The following is a 17,459-nucleotide window of genomic DNA, read 5'->3' as shown; positions in this document are numbered from 1 at the left end:
CTAGCCCCACACCAGGCCATGTGACTGGGAAGACCTCAACTGGACATTTTCATAAGTCTCCCCGTTTCCCTAATGACGATTCACACACACACGCACGCACGCACACACGCACACACACACACACACACACAACACAACCACACACACACACAGATGACCTAAAATTGTGTTCAAACTACGGAAAGAGACAGATTTCAAGACATGCAGTCACAAACACAGGTGCCACTCTGTGCTGTGGGCTAGGGTTATTTAAGTGCTTCAGCTCCTCAGCCGTGGAAGACGTTACCTTGGACGCCATCGCTTTGAGTTTGCCCAGCAGGGATGGTTTGGAGTAGACCACATCATCCTCCGCCTCTCCCTCGTTCTCCTCTCCCTCCATCACAGCGCAGCTGTCTGCAGCCGGCAGCTCGCACTCCTTGTTGGCGCTCATCACGAGCCGGGAGTACTTATACTCCAGCCTGTCAGAGAAAAGAGAGTATTTATACTCCAGCCTGTCAGAGAAAAGAGGGTATTTATACTCCAGCCTGTCAGAGAAAAGAGTATTTATACTCCAGCCTGTCAGAGAAAAGAGAGTACTTATACTCCAGCCTGTCAGAGAAAAGAGAGTACTTATACTCCAGCCTGTCAGAGAAAAGAGAGTATTTATACTCCAGCCTGTTAGAGAAAAGAGAGTACTTATACTCCAGCCTGTCAGAGAAAAGAGAGTACTTATACTCCAGCCTGTCAGAGAAGAGAGAGTATTTATACTCCAGCCTGTTAGAGAAAAGAGAGTACTTATACTCCAGCCTGTCAGAGAAAGAGCTTTTACTCCATTCAGCTTCACAAATGAATCAATCAATCAATTAACGAACGAACAGAGAAAAGAAGGAATTTGATTCATGGCAGCATTAATGAATGCATGAATGAGCAGACCTCTTGTTCTTCTTCCAGAAGTAGCAGGTGAGAGAGACCAGCAGGGCGGCGCTGAAGGCCCCTAGCCCCACCCCCAGGCGGATCCAGAAGTCCACGCCCTCACACGGCCGGGTGATCCTCTCAGGCAGGGACACCCCTCCCATACACAGCTTTGGTTCAGTCCACACATACAGCATGTTCTGGTGAGGCACACACACACACACACACACACACACACACACACACACACACACACACAGAGAGACACACACACACAGAGAGACACACAAGTCAACAACGTTCTCTCTTGCTTAAGGGATTTCAGTTGATGCAACTGTGTGGGGCACACAGGCAGGCAGGTGCGCACACACACACACACACACACACACTCACCTGTAGTCCTCCCTTGCAGGCCCCCTCGATCTGGTGGTAGTCTCTCTCTGTGCAGCGAGGACACGCCCCCGAACTCTCCCACAGGAAGTGAAACGTGCAGCCGTCACACGTCCCCGCCGGACACCGACTACAACGGGGATACACATGCTGTCACTACACCGCAGGGTACCCACGATCACAGGGAAACACACAGTCTCTACCCTAGAGTAGCATGAGAAGGTATCGGGTGTTGACGAGATTCTTTTTCCCCCATTCAGTTCCATTGGCTACGGGGATCTAGCTCCATGCAGCGGCCCGGGAATACAGATCCACCCCCCAGAACCTCACGGCTTTCACGCCTTCCTTCCTGACCAGCTCAGTGGCCTTGTGGTTAGAGTGTCCGCCCTGAGACTGGGAGGTCGTGAGTTCGATCCCCGGCTGAGTCATACCAAAGACTATAAAAATGGTACCCATTGCCTCCCTGCTTGGCACTCAGCATCAAGGGTTGGAATTGGGGTCTACATCACCAAATGATTCCCGAACGCGGCACCGCTGCTGCTCACCGCTCCCCCAGGGGATGGGTCGAATGCGAAGAACAAATTTCGCACACTCAGTTGTGTGACAATCATTGGGACTTTAACCTTTAACCTTCCTCCTCCCTCCGCGATTACTCTCTCTCTCTGACAGATCCTCGTCACCGTCTAAGCTTCCGCGCTCTCTGTCTGAACACAGGTCACCCAGGACAGCACACTGGTCGTGTGGCAATGACGTTCTGACACTGGGACAGAGCAGGCTCTCAAAAGTGCTCAGTGTCATTAACACTCATGTTATCCAACCAGGGCCCCTAGAAAAAGAGAGATGAAGAGAGAATATACTGTACAAGAGCAGTGTCCGATATGGGAGACAGGGTTCAGTGAGAGGAGGATTTAGGGTTAAGTGTAGAGTGCAGAGAGTGTAGATACTTTTAAAATTAAACTTAAAACGCACCTTTTTATCCTGGCTTTTACCTAGTGTGTTCTCTCGACCTGCACTTGTATTCTCTTGGTGTATTGCCTTTCTTATTTTTGTATTGTGTCTGTTTTTCTGCTTTTTTATGTTCAGTACTTGGAGTTGAACTTTGTGTATGACTTGTGCTATATAAATACTGATTGATTGATTGATCGATTGGTCGATTGGTCGATTGGTCGATTGATCGATTGATTGGAAAATCGATTGATCGATTGATCGATTGATCCATTGGTCGATTGATCCATTGATTGATTGGAAAAGCGCTATAGAAGTGCAGTCCATTTACCATTCACCATTCCTGATGTTCTCCCGCTGCGGGGAGTCAGTGCGCAAGTTTTTCTCGGGGCGGGGGAAAGGGCGGGATGGAACGGACGTAAGGTCTGGAAATCTAGCGCGCTAACGATGACCATCGGCCCATGCAGAGACCAGGGTGTGAGGGAGGTATTATGAGACAGACAGACAGACAGACAGACAGACAGACAGACAGACAGACACAGACAGACAGACAGACAGACAGACAGGGTACCTCGGCACGATGAGCTCCCCTCTTGTGCTCTGCTCTGGGTCACACCGAAGCGCAACCACAGCACTGCGACCCGCATCACATGACGAGGTCGCTTCCAGTGAACTGGCCAATAGAAATGCACCATATGAGCAGAGCAGAACAAAGCAACAACAGAGTAACCATAGAACAATGATCCAGGATGTCAGAGCACTCTTTCATATCAGATATTCATTTCAAAAAGATCATCTACCGGTAGTAAAAGTTGACGTCTGGAATTTTCTTTGAAGTCTGTGGGAACAGCTCTGGTATGGCTCTGACTCCATCCAGCGTATTTTCCACTGAAGCTCCTACACATAACACAATCTGTATCAGTCAGCGTGTGTGTATGTGTGCGTGTGTGTGTGTGTGTGTGTGTGCGCGCGCGTGTGCGTGCGTGTGCGTGTGCCAGTGTACTAACCCAAGAAAGTGTCCGCTAGGTTGATGGATTGGGAGGACAGCGCTGTGTTTAAGCCCCTCCCACTGGCAGGGATGACTGTTGATTGGCAGATGAAAGTCTTCACGGTATTGGCCGCTTCTCCGGACTGAGAGTCAGTGCTGGATAAGTCTGTCACGTTGTCCGTACACACAGCCCTTCGGTCCTGGGAGAGAGACAACAGAGGTGAACATGCAATAGAAAGAGAGGTTTGTGCGTACCGTAAATCCTCTAATAGTGGCCTGTATTCAATTATAGGCCGGGTCTCTTATAATGGCCGGGGGCACGGTCAACACGGATAAATACAGACCGGCTCCCTCAACAGGCCGGGTCAAAAAGTGAGGGGAAGAAAAGCTCTGGGCTTTACGGTAGTTTTGGTTGGTTTGTGCAATAAAAGTCCTGAAATTAAGGGATTATGTCCATGAGAGTTTAATTTTAAGAAATAAAGGCCTGCCTCTAATATAGGCCTGCCTCCAATAAAGGCCTGGGGCTCTCTGCAGCTCAGTAAATAAAGACTCCGGCCACTATTAGAGGATTTACGGTATGCGTGTGTGTGTGTGTGTGTGTGTGTATATGTGTGTGTGTGTGTGTGTGTGTGTGTGCGCGTTACCTTTCCTCCACAGAGGCTGATGTTGAACAGGTGGTAGTACTTGGTTCCTTTGGACGTGAAGCTGGGGCCGTTCATGATGGTTCCCACGGGGCCCAGAGAGCTGAAGTCAAAACTCAAAGTGGTGTTGCCCTCGGAGTGGGAGAACAAACAGTCACTGTGACACTCATCGTGCTCCTGCAACACACACGCACACACACACACGCAATCAAGTTTAATACATAATTACATTAAGTTAGCACTTGACAAATCCCGAAAACACACTTCATGATGGAACAATAGCGCACACACACACACACACAATCAAGTTTACTACATAATTACATTAAGTTAGCACTTGACAAATCCCGAAAACACACTTCATGATGGAACAATAGCGCGCACACACACACACACACACACCTTGTTGCTCTTGCTGGCTGGTCCGCAGGGCTTGCAGGCGCCCGGGCCGGGGGCAGAGTGCGGGAGGAGGTGTGTGTTGTGGGGGCACTCTGTGCAGAGGCTGGTGTGTGTGCCGATGTAGTGTCCGGGCGGACAGGGCACACACAGGGAGCTGGACGACCCGGAGCTCAGGGCGCAGGCCCTACACTCGGACGCCACGCCGTCCATCGCGTTGCTCACCGAGACGGAATAGATACGCACCTGGTCCTTCACATACTGACGCACCTGGACAGGAGGGACACACGGGTGACATCAGTATGTTGTGTATGTGTGTGTGTGTGTGTGTGTGTGTGTGTGTGTGTGTGTGTGTGCATGTGCGTCAGTGTGCTATCGCAGGAAAGTGTCCGCCGGGCTGACGGACTGCGACGACAGCGCTGTGTTTAAGCCCCACCCACTGGCGGAGATGATTGGCGGACGGAAGGCGTGTGGGCGCATACAGTACTCACGTCAAGCGGCTGATTGGTCCTCTGGAAGGCCCATGTGTATGAGACGGACGCGTTCTTGGTCATGATGTGTGTGTAGGACTGCTTCTCCTTCGTGCCCTCCCAAGACTCCACCACCGTCGTCGTCTTCCTGTTTACGTCCTTAAAACCGTGATGTCATTTCCTTTAGATTCGACACCCGTGGTGCATCTTAAATTCCATGATCTATTTGCACTCTGGTGTCGATTGAAACATTCAATCATTCATTCAATCATTCATGAGACATTCATTCATTCATATTCTGAGGACTAAATCTCATGAAGCAGGATGGAGAGATGTTAAAGAGGGCTGTTCTCACCATCATGAAATACAGTTCACAGTCGGCCGAGCACAAGGTCTCAAACACAAAGTTGATGCGTCCAAACTCTGTCCCTGTACTCCTGGACATGGATATAGGCAGCCTGGAAACACAAGCACCCAAAGCTGTTACCAAACCTGACCAAAGCAAAATGAAGGAGGGATGAATCCAGAGAAAGAGAGCGAGAGGAAGAGGCTCACTTGAATCCGGGCACATGGAGGTTGAGGATGAGGTAATCGTTATCTGAGCCACCCGCTCCACTGTGGATGTGATCGCCTGCTACCTCCCACCCTGAAAGAGAGGACACACCTCAGTGAACACACACACACACACACACCTCCAAACACACACACACACACACACACACATCTCCAAACATACAACAAGAAGACATGCATACAGTAGAGGCCCGGCTCCATGCATAGCAGAATCCTTGCTCTTGCTCACAGAGTGAACAGTCGCTGAGAGACAGACTCACAGCGCCCTCTAGCGCCTGGAGAGAGAGCTACACCCACCGTTCATGCCGTCACACTTGGTGTTGCCCACGTTGAAGCACGAGGTCTTCATGTTGGCTGGGAGGACGTTCCACCACTTGTACTGGTAACCTAGAGAGGGCTCAGTACCCGCCGGACAACTCTCACACGCTACGGGACGGAGGGGAGAGAGGGAGGGAGGAAGGGAGAGAGAGAGAGAGAGAGAGAGAGAGAGAGAAAGAGAGAGAGAGAGAGAGAGAGAGGGAGAGGGAGAGAGTGAGGGAGAGAGAGAGAGAGAGGGAGGGAGAGGGAGAGAGAGAGAGGTATCTCACTGAGTAAGTGTTAAACATTTATTTTCTTTTTATTTCACTTTTATTATTATAATGTTTACTATTACCTTGTTAGTTTGTTTATTTGCTTACCTGTTTATGTGTGTTTGTTTGTGTTTGTTTGATGGGTGGTTGGTGTGTTGTTCCAGATAGGTTTTTGTCCAGTTCTAGTATATATTTCAAAAAGCTTATTCTTTCCATAGCCTTCAGCTAGCTAGCTGCTGTACCACCAGATGCCAACAACCAGCCATGGAGCCAGTGCGCTCTCGCTCTCTCTCCCTCATACTCTCACTCTCACTCACATAATGAGCACTTGCCAAATAGTGTGAAGTAGGCAGGATCTGCTGCTGGAATTACACACAGATGACCCGATATATACTGAACCCAGTGTACAGGTGCATCTCAGAAAATTAGAATAATTGTCGATCATTATTTTCCATAATTTAATTCAAAAAGTGAAACTGTCATATATTATAGATTAATTACACATGTAGTGAAATATCTCAAGGCTGATTGCCTCCCATGCCACGCTCCACGTTGATGCAGTAATTTGTGCAAAAGGAGCCCCCACCAAGTATTGAGTGTATAAATGAACATACTGAAAATACTGTACAATAATAAAGATTGAAATAAAAAAGGCTTGAAATATTTCACTGTGTGTAATGGATGTAGAATACATGAAAGTTTCACTGTTTGAATTAAATCATTTTTGAAAATGATGGACTTTTCACAATATTTTTTTTTTTTTTAAGATGCACCTGTATACATCATCATGTTTTGTTTATGCAAGAGCACAAGAAAAGTGCTCATTTTTGCACAATTTTACAGAGCTGATAAAAACCCTTCCCAGTTCCCACCTATTATTTCTACCAGCCCACCCTAATATCGCAGGCTTGAACCGGCCCTGGTCTTATCCTGCCAATAAAGAACTTTGAATTGAAAATTGAACGGAAATTGTCAGGGAGAGGGATAGAAATGAGATGAGATATGAGCTTTGCGTTTCGAGATAGTAGATATGACATTTGAGCTTTAGTACAATTTCAATATGAAACCCATGAGGAACGGTCTATGAAAAAGAGAGGAGCAGAGAGAGAGGATCAGACTGAACTAAGAGAGGAGGAGAGAGAGAGAGCATCATACTGAACTAAGAGAGGAGAGAGAGAGAGAGAGAGAGAGGAGAAGAGAGAGAGCATCATACTGAACTAAGCGAGGAGAGAGAGGAGCAGAGAGAGAGCATCATACTGAACTAAGAGAGGAGGAGAGAGAGAGAGGAGCAGAGAGAGAGAGCATCATACTGAACTAAGAGAGGAGGAGAGAGAGAGAGGAGCAGAGAGAGAGAGCATCATACTGAACTAAGAGAGGAGGAGAGAGAGAGAGGAGCAGAGAGAGAGAGCATCATACTGAACTAAGAGAGGAGGAGAGAGAGAGGATCATACTGAACTAAGAGAGGATGGAGGGATGGAGGAGGAGAGAGGATCATACTGAACTAAGAGAGGATGGAGGGATGGAGGAGAGGAGGAGTGGAAAGAGCCGGAGGTGTTGTCACCTTTGGTCCCGTCGGAGTAGGTCCCAGGGGGGCATGGCGAGCAGGTGGCCGTGTCGTTGTTATAGAAACCGGGGTTGCAGGGGGGGCAGGGCTCACGTTTACCACTGGGGGGCAGCGGTTCCGCTCCGGCCACGCCCACAAGACAGATCCGAGGCTCGATCCACTTATAGATAATCTGGGTCTGCACACGCACACACACACACGCACACACACACACGCACACACACGCGCACACACGCATGCACGCACGCACAATCCACATGGCCAGTTAGACTTAGACATGTGGGAAGTTGTTGCTTTACTTCCATCAAATTCCCACAGACATGCTAACACTGTTTTATTTTTTATTTAACCTTTATTTAACCAGGCAAAGCCATAAGGAACCATTCTTATTTACAATAGCGGCCTGGCAAAAGGCAATAAAAGTCGCACTGAAATGAAAAAAGCATTCTGTCCCATTTTGGTTCACATAATTGGTCATAGTGTTCACCTATTCAACGATGTATGCCAAAAAAATTACAAAATTCTACTTGGTTTGTAATCTTATATCAAAGTATATAATTTCTTACTTCCTGGAAAACGGTAGGTCACGTGCAATGACGACAACAGGTACCTTAGATTTTAGGCCAATAATCTCACGACATCCACCCGTCAATCAACGCTATCCTTCTATAGAATCTGTCTAAAGTTCTTAAAACCCGTCCACTTGTCAATGTTCCAATCAAATTCCTCTAAACAAATGACCCACCCTCATAGCTTCTTTGCGTCAAAATAAGTCAAACTACGGAGGTTAGATGATCTCAAACGTCTGTTTCAGTGCCACTTTAACACTAGAATAGCTGAGGGTGGGTCAAGTGACACATGCAACTACAGAGACACGTCCAAGCATTTCCGGCACACCCGCTGCTTACATCCAATCACATGTTCAGAGAAGACGACAGAGCAACAAGAGAACTAAAGTAGCATAAGCACATAGATGGGGTGTGTGTGTGTGTGTGTGTGTGTTTGGGAGGGTGGGGGTGCTGATTTGAGTGAGGGGTACACTTGTCTCACCTTGCCCTCGCTGTCGCAGGGTGTGTGGATCTGGAAGTAGTCCTTCTTGGAGCACGGGGGTCTGTCTCTGCACGCACCAGCGCCCTCCGCTGGGGGGGGGGGGGGGGGGGAAATAACATCAGCAATGTACCGTATGAGATGTCATTTGAAAGATACAATCTGCACTTTGATAATCTGTAAAAAAAAAAAAAAAGGGAAATTATTGAAAAATGACCTTGCCCTGTTTGGGGATCAAATCATCAGCGACTGTCACATATACTGTACTGTACAAACAATACTGCCCATCTTTCATCACAGGCTCAAAACTCACCTCTTCAGGAAATACTACCACGATCCTCCCTCTTAAGCACTAATTGTATTTCAGATTGCTTTTCTTGCACTTTGCCTGCAGCACTAGATTATGCTCTTAGTCACTTGTTTTAGAAAGAAGATGCACTTGTGAGTTCTGGCAAGTAGTAGCACATTGGCTTTTCCTACGTTAAATGCAATTATTGTTAGTCGCTTTGGATAAAAGCGTCTGCTAAATGACTAATGTAAAGTAATGTAATACTGTACATCAACAATATACTATACTTTAGGCCTACTGTACATCAACCATATACTGTACGATACTGCACTGTACATAAACTGGTGTCCCTATTTTGTCTATTGAGTCCACATCAATAAAACAGGAGTCAAACACACACGCACGCACGCACACACACACACACACACACACAGACACACACACAGAGTCATTCAATCCACATAGGAGTAGGATTGCAGGAAGTAAGTGTTCAGACAGAAGAGAAAGTCCGGAGACAGCAGAGTGAAGGTATGTGTGTGTGTGTGTGTGTGTGTGTGCACTGTGGCAACCCCAGTGGGAGAAGAGCCCAATCCAGGCAGCGCACCATGGACAGCGCCACACCTGCAGCCAATCGAGCCATCAGCTGGGCAGAGGGCTGGAGACACAGATGCCGGGAATCAGCGGGACGAGCCAGGCCCCAGATCAGAGGCTGGAGAGTAGCCTCAGTTTGAAGGGTAACCCAGAACCACAGCGGAGAGCACCGTACCGGGACTGGACCAGGCCAGAGAGAGCACCGTACCGGGACTGGACCAGGCCAGAGAGCAACGTGAACATTGCTGTTTTTTCGTTACCGTTTTGCTTTTTTGCTTTTTGCTCAATAAATTCCCTCCAGGGGGTTACCTTGGCCTTGTCGTGTATCGTGAGTGGGCTGAGTGTGTTGGTCCCCCGGTTTTGCACACAGTGGTTGCCACAGCACGCACGTGTGTGTGTGTGTGTGTGTGTGTATGTGTGTGTACAGGTATGTGGGTGTGTGTGTGTTAGGGCTGTCAAAAGTGCCATGAAATTGAGTTCGAATATATTCAAATTAATTTAGTAGAGTTCGATATTCTAATTTATGTTTTTTTTTTCTAAAGATTTTTCATGAATATAATAGCCTAATAAAATAACCCTTGACTGTAATATTGTACTGTGAACCCTGTTACCCCTCGCTGAGGTGTTAACTTTCATCTTTCGATAAGGGTCTGGATTATTGGATTATTGCCCGTAAATAAATTGCGTATACTTTTTTGACCGCGCGGGAAAGGAACATTTCGTGCATGAACACGATTTGCTGCATAATTTTTTATAAATAATATAATTTATTAATATTACAATATTCAAACTCTAAAATTTAGGTTCGAACTTCTTTAAAAAAAAAAAAAAAAAAAGTTTTTTTTTTTTTTTTGGAACTTCAATTTTTTTTTGAAAGCTCTAGTGTGTGTGTGTGTGTGTGTGTGCATGCGTGCAGGGGGGGGGGCATGCATGCGTGTGTGTATATGTGTGTCCATGTACGCGTGTGTGTGCGTACGTGTTGTGATGTCACGAGGGGTTGGGTCCTGGAAGGGAGATATGTCTCCCTCTGGTGGCTGCAGACGGTGGTGCTACCTGCTATGTCCCCATCTGGCGGTGAAGGACGGGAACGCTCACTCAACACACCTGGTTACCTGCCAGGCTGCCACACCTGAGACTGCTGGACATGTGAGGTTTTTAAGGGCCAGAGGGAGACTGATGGCCCTTTTCCACCAAAGTAACTCTGGTTCGTGAACCGGTTCGGTTCAGAATTCTTGGAACCTTGGTTCTATCTAGGGAACGGGACAGCATTTCGATCAGTTTTGAGCGGAACCGTTGTACGTCATTAGCTTGGAGATATAAGCATGTGTAAAGTTGTTTAGGTGGTGTGTCACAAAAGTGGCTTGCGTAGTCTACTTCATTATAATTGTAGTAGGTCATCATCACACTATTGTTTTAGGGATTGTCAATGATATAATTTGTATAAGGTCAGTTGGATGGCTGGTTATTCAGATAGTTGGCACTTAGCATAGAGAGAATGAGATCATTCACACTTGGGAGCCTTCCCAGCATGCATTTACACAGCTGAAGCGCTCGATTACCACTCTTATCATCGAGTAAAGCAAATGTGTTTACAGCAAATCTATAGACCACGCCCGCAATATCAACACGGTTCGCGCTGAAAAACCTACTATTTTTTGGTGCCGGTCCGGAACCAACTTCCCGAACTCATTTATTTTTGGTCGAAATGCTTGGAACCGTTCAAAATTAGGTTCGCAAACTGGCACCAAACCGGTTCCTTCTTGGTGGAAAAGGGCTATGAGTGGGGAGTTGTGGAGTTCACCAGAGGCTTGCTCAGCGGAGGGGGAACAAGTCGAATGTTCCCTGGGTTCCAATGGTGGTGAGAACTGATTTGGTTTGGACACTAAAGAAGTTTGCTACACTAAAGTGACTGTTTGACTTTTGGACTACGCGTCTGGATTACTGTTTTTTGCGGAAATGGACCTTATACTTTACAAACCTGAGGAAACCTTGTTTTGCATTTTTGATGTCTTGTGACTATTTTTGTTACCCCGTTAAGACTTCAGTAAAAACGCATTGTGTGCACTTCTTGGCATCCGTAGCACAGACCAGGCCTGAACCGCAGAGAGACAACCTCTCGTGACATCACAGTGTGTGTACCTACGGGCGTATTGGCTGGTGGTGTTGCAGGAGGTGCAGGAGCTGGCCCCGTGGTCAGAGAAGGTGTCCCGGGGGCAGGGGTCACAGGTCGACGAGCCGGGGGCACGGCTGAAGGTCCCAGGCTTGCAGCGGAAACACTCCGACGTGTACGCCACACCTGACACGGACAGGACAGACATCAGGACAAGACAGACACCAGGACAGGACAGACACCATGAGCACAGAGACAGAGAGAGACAGACACCAAGACAAAAAGAGAGAGAGAGAGAGACAGACACCAAGACAAAAAGAGACAAAGACAGACAGAGAGAGAGAGACACCAAGACAAAAAGAGAGAGAGACAGAGACACCAAGACAAAAAGAGAGAGAGAGAGACAGAGAGAGAGAGAGAGAGAGAGACAGAGACACCAATACAAAAAGAGACAGCTGAGAGGGAAAGAGAGAGAGACAGACAGACACCAAGACAAAGAGAGAGACAGAGAGAGAGAGACCAAGAAAGAAAGAGAGGGACAGAGACACAGACAGAGAGAGAGAGAGAGAGAGACAGAGAGAGAGAGACCCAAGAAAGAAAGAGAGGGACAGAGACACAGACAGAGAGACAGAGAGAGAGAGAGACCCAATAAAGAAAGAGAGGGACAGAGACACAGGCGAAGACAGGGGGACCATACCCTCGATCTGGACCTTCTTCAGTAGTACAGGCTTGACCACTTTAGTTCCCATCGGGACCCCGGCTGTCCTCCAGTACAGGATGTTAGTGCCTGACTTCAAATTCACCTGGAACACACACACACACGCCCACACACACACACACACGCACGCACACAAATTAATCCCAGGACTTGACTCTAGGTGGTGCTGTAGCCATACATGATACACTCGCTCGCGCGCACGCACACTGCCTCTTTCCTCAGCCTCATCATTTATTAACAAGCCTGATCTCTTTACCGTGTGTGTGGTCCATTCCCCATGACTTGTAAGCTTGAGCCACTTCCTATCAGTCTGATCCATCTCCTGACACTGGTCATTCTGGATCTGAAACACACACACACACACACACATCAACACACACACACACACACACACACGCACACCAACACACACGCGCATGCACACACACACACACATCAACACACACGCACGTATGCACGCACGCGCACACACAAACACTAGCACACACAGACACACACACACATCAACACGCGCATGCACACACACACACACACACACACACACACACACACACAAACACCAGCACACAAACACCAACACACACGCACGCAGACACACACACATACGTGCACACACCTGTCACTGACAAGAAATCAGCTTCTTTCAACACGGGTTCCTTTCACCATTCCTCAAATCCATCTATCAATGTCAGTCAGGTGAATCAGTCACGACCTCCATGCTGGTGCACCAGCGACCGAACAGGCCGACCCAACGCAGGACTATAGTCATGTTTCCATCCACACCTTTTATGCGAATTAAGTTATATCGAATTAAAAATGCCTTATGGAAACAGTAAAATTTGATTAAAAGTCATGAAAATCAACAAAGTTTGTACTGTCGATCTCGTCGTATTTTCTCTTATTCGATAAAAGTTTTTTTTGATAAATGCTTTATCCGATTAAAAGCTCTAGATGGAAACGCACGTTCACCGGCTTTATTCGCATTCATATTTTTAGCGATCCTCACATAATTCGATTGACAAGTGGATGGAAACATGGCTTATGAGAATGAATGCAGAAACTCACAAAGAACTCAAAAAGGAGGTTGTTGTCTGGGTACTGGTACTCGAAGGTGACCGATCCCATCTTCTTCAGGTGCACGGCGTAGATGAGGGACACGGTGCACTCGTCCCTGTTGGACTCCAGGTAGCTGCCCTGAGGGACCCACGACGAGCTGGGGGGGGGCACAGGGAGGAGAGGCTGGTAGAGCGCCACACACACACACACACACACACACACACACATCAACACACGCGCACGCACGCACACACACTGTACCATACACAGCGCACACCGACATCCAGGCTCACCTGTTGCAGGCGAGGGTGTCGTCGCTGCCGAGGGGGCTGCTGTCGAGGCGGGTTGCCAGGCTGCTGAACCCTGCGGGGATGGCCTCCCATTGGTCGAAGCGGATGCCGCTCCCAAGGGAGTAGCTCCCTGCCGCACACCGGGTGCACTCCTGCGCCGACATCTCCAGGAACTCCCCTGCCTCGCAGGAGAATGCTGGGGGGAGGAGAGAGAGAGGGGGGGGGGGGGGGAGGGAGAGGGGGGGGAGGAGAGAGAGAGGGGGGGGGGGAGAAAGGGGGGGGGGGGGAAAGGTTTGGAAATCTGTCCATCTCCTTCAGCAGTCAGTATCTCATACAGGAACGTCATACTGTGTTACCTCTCATCTACGCTGCCTTTTCAAGCCCTATACCAAATACATTTCCCCTAGTGAGAGGTGTGTGTGTGTGTGTGTGTGTGTGTGAATGCATAATTAGTGTTCAGATGTTGTTTAATGATGTCTACCTGTGTGGAAACAGACACGGCATCGGTGCTCAACACAAAAAACACTCAGCTGCACTCCTCCAGCGTAACCATAGAGACAGGACTCCTGATCCTCACATCCTGTTAGGGTTCTGTGTGTGTGTGTGTGTGCGCGCATGTGTGTATCTGTGTGTGTATGTGCGCAATATTTCAAAAGCTATTCCTCATACAGTACCTGACCTAGTTCAATGTAACATTTATATTTCCATCACACACACGTACACTAGTGTCTGTGTGTTTGGTTGAGATAGGCATCCAAGCACAGCCCTGGGATACAATGGAAGAATATCTCCTGTTATGCAAAGCTGTTCACTCGGTATGTCTCTCTCTGTCTCGATCACAGAGCTTCAGACCAGGAAGGAGGAAGAAGAAAAACATGAATATTAGACAAAAGAGTCCTCCAGCCCCGGGCTATGGCTCGCTGCCCTGAGGGAGGCTGCGGGAGGCTGAGGGAGGTTGAGGGAGGTTGAGGGAGGCTGAGGGAGGCTGAGGGAGGTTGAGGGAGGCTGAGGGAGGCTGAGGGAGGTTGAGGGAGGTTGAGGGAGGCTGAGGGAGGCTGAGGGAGGCTGAGGGACTGGAGGTAAAGCGTTTGGCTCCAGCAGGTATTTTACTTCCATGCAAGCACTTTAGTCGCATTGAAACGGACGTTGGAGATCATCTAACTTCCGTAGTTTGACGTATTTCCGACGCAAACAAGCTATGAGGGTGGGACATGCGTTTGGAGGAATTTGATTGGAACATTGACAAGTGGACGGGTTTTAAGAACTTTAGACAGATTCGATAGAAGGATAGCGTTGATTGACGGGTGGATGTCGTGAGATTATTGGCCTAAAATCTAAGGTACCTGTTGTCGTCATTGCACGTGACCTACCGTTTTCCAGGAAGTAAGAAATTATATACTTTGATATAAGATTACAACAAAAGTAGAATTTTTTAATTTTTTTGGCATACATCGTTGAATAGGTGAACACTATGACCAATTATGTGAGCCAAAATGGGACAGAATGCTTTTTTCATTTCAGTGCGACTTTAAAACCCCTGACTCCACGTAATTAGTGATGATTATCCAAATTAAAGTACCTTAGAGCTTGGCTGAAACATTGCTCGAGGCGGTTCATACAGGCAAGACTAGAACAACAGCATTCTTCAATATACAGCAGCAGTGTACCGATTTGAACTGGTGTGTTGTGTGACAACTCACACAACACACGCACAGACAGATCTGTCTAAAACACATGTCGTTTCCCCACTCAGTGACCAGACCTCCACAATGAACATACGCCATCTAACTGGCAATCATATACTATCTACACAACAGTGGCAACCATGGTCATACCAGAGTACTAGTGAGGCAGGCTATCAACAGACACAATGACCATTCGGTCCAGAACAATAACAAGGACATATTAGTGAGCCCTGTAGTGAACACCATGAGTCTCTAGATAGGAATGTGAGTGCCGTGGTGAGCGTTCCTCTTGAGGAAGTGTCTGGGCGACAGTCTTATGGTATGAGGTTATTGGCCTGTGGTCCTGTTCTGTGATTGGACCTTCTCCAAGGAGAGCCAATCCGGTTGTAGGGGTAGGAAATTCCACACTGCTGATAAGAGGGTGTGAGAAATAGAACACACCACACACACACACACACACACACAACTTACTGCACTCTGTCCCTCGTACTGGCTGGGGCAGTCCGGTGCAGGATCCAGGGGACATTGGGATGGCCACTCTCCACCTCGAGCCTGTGCTATCACACTCTGTATATTCATAGTAGTATTCCATCTGCAACACACACACACACACACACACACACACACACACACACACACACACACACACACACACACACACACACACACACACACACACACACACACACACACACACACACACACACACACACACACACACACACACACACACACACACACACACACACACAGGTTAGTGTTCTGGGTAGTGACAACTGAAATAGAATGAGAGAAATGGGGAGAGAGAGACAGAGAAAGAGAGAGCCATAGAGAAGGAGAGAGAGACAGAGAGAGAATCAAGACTTTGAAAAATGGCACAAACACCCAATCGAAGCCATTCACACTAAGATTTGTTATTCTCAGAGTCCACAGAAACACCCCCAACAATGGATGGCGAGCTGAGCTAGGCCAATTCCCCCTTTTAATTAGGGTACAAAAAAGAGCAATCAAATTCTACAAGCACCTAAAAACAAGTGACCCCAACTCCTATGATTACAAAGCTCTCCATTACCAAGAGGAGAACATGGAGAGCACCAGGCCTCAGGACAGCCCTCACATGTGGACCAACCAAATCATAGATAAAGAAAAATAAAATTACCTTGACTATTGGACATCTACCACAAAAACTCAAAACAAACTTCAATGCTATTTGTCTCTAAACAGACAGTTCACGGTGGCAAACTATCTGAGAGTCGTGACTGATGAGAAACTGAGAGAGACATGAACGATGTTCAGACTCAGTGATCACAGCCTGACCATAGAGACCACAGCCTGGCCAGAGAGACCACAGCCTGGCCAGAGAGACCACAGCCTGGCCAGAGAGACCACAGCCTGGCCAGAGAGACCACAGCCTGGCCAGAGAGACCGGCCGACACAGGCAGACCTGGCTGTCTAGAGAGACCTGCTGTCAGCTCTGTCCACAGAGAGAGCTGGAGACAGAGCAACATTTCCTGCTACAATGGAGAGCGTATGAAGATATTAGAACAAAGTTCTTTACAAAAATTAAATGTAAGCTCCAAAATGTCGATTCACTCTTTGACCAAAATAAAATGCAACATATACGTGGAGAGCGCAGTCTCACCACCATAGAAGCAAGCAGACAGACATGTGAGTGATGTCACAGCCTGAGAGAAAACCAGCACAACAACACAACAACAAAACAACAATCTCCTCACAGCTCAACTCTGCCCTTTCATTTACTCCTCTACTTCATGTGGATCCATTTTGCTTGTTTGTTTGTTTATGTATCTATTTTACATGAAATTTGATACATTTGATTTTGTATCATTTTTGTTAATCATCTATTGATCTTTTTTATGACCTATTTTGCTTTCGTTTATGTATTTATTAATTTGACATGCCATTTGTTTGTTAATTGTATCTTTATTGACCTATTTTATGACCTATTTGTCTGCTCATGTCATTATTGAATTGTATTTGTCTTGACGCTTTGGCAATATTGTTCACCTGACATTCATGTCAATAAAGCAGACGGAATTGAGAGAGAGGGAGGGAGGAGGTTTCCGGTTAGGACTGGTCAGTAAACAGAAACACCAGACTCAAGTCCTGAGTCATCCCTTCCTCTTCCTCCTCCTCCTCCTCCTCCTCCTCCTCCTCCTCCTCCTCCTCCTCCCTTGCGGTCAGTTACCTCAGGTCACACCCATGTCCCTACCCTAGGTACACAG

General features: G+C 47.6%; 1 protein-coding gene across 1 annotated transcript; it reads right to left on the bottom strand.

Moving 5' to 3' along the window:
• elapor2a (endosome-lysosome associated apoptosis and autophagy regulator family member 2a) lies at nt 1-15,805 on the bottom strand (the record flags this gene model as incomplete). The annotated part of the gene is made up of 21 exons (XM_084453212.1): nt 1-69; nt 287-458; nt 913-1,091; nt 1,285-1,411; nt 2,798-2,899; nt 3,027-3,123; nt 3,234-3,414; nt 3,859-4,032; nt 4,258-4,521; nt 4,743-4,880; nt 5,077-5,179; nt 5,277-5,367; nt 5,592-5,720; nt 7,425-7,605; nt 8,478-8,566; nt 11,498-11,650; nt 12,162-12,267; nt 12,439-12,525; nt 13,248-13,395; nt 13,532-13,724; nt 15,685-15,805. 21 exons carry the CDS (start codon nt 15,803-15,805, stop codon nt 1-3), a joined length of 2,904 nt encoding a protein of 967 aa, XP_084309338.1.
• Between the last annotated feature and the right edge of the window lie 1,654 nt (nt 15,806-17,459).

The sequence above is a fragment of the Borostomias antarcticus genome, assembly GCF_949987555.1.
Source record: "Borostomias antarcticus genome assembly, chromosome: 18".
Lineage (NCBI taxonomy): Eukaryota > Metazoa > Chordata > Actinopteri > Stomiiformes > Stomiidae > Borostomias > Borostomias antarcticus.
Note: the sequence above shows the minus strand (reverse complement) of the source record. Positions and strands in the feature narration are given on the sequence as shown.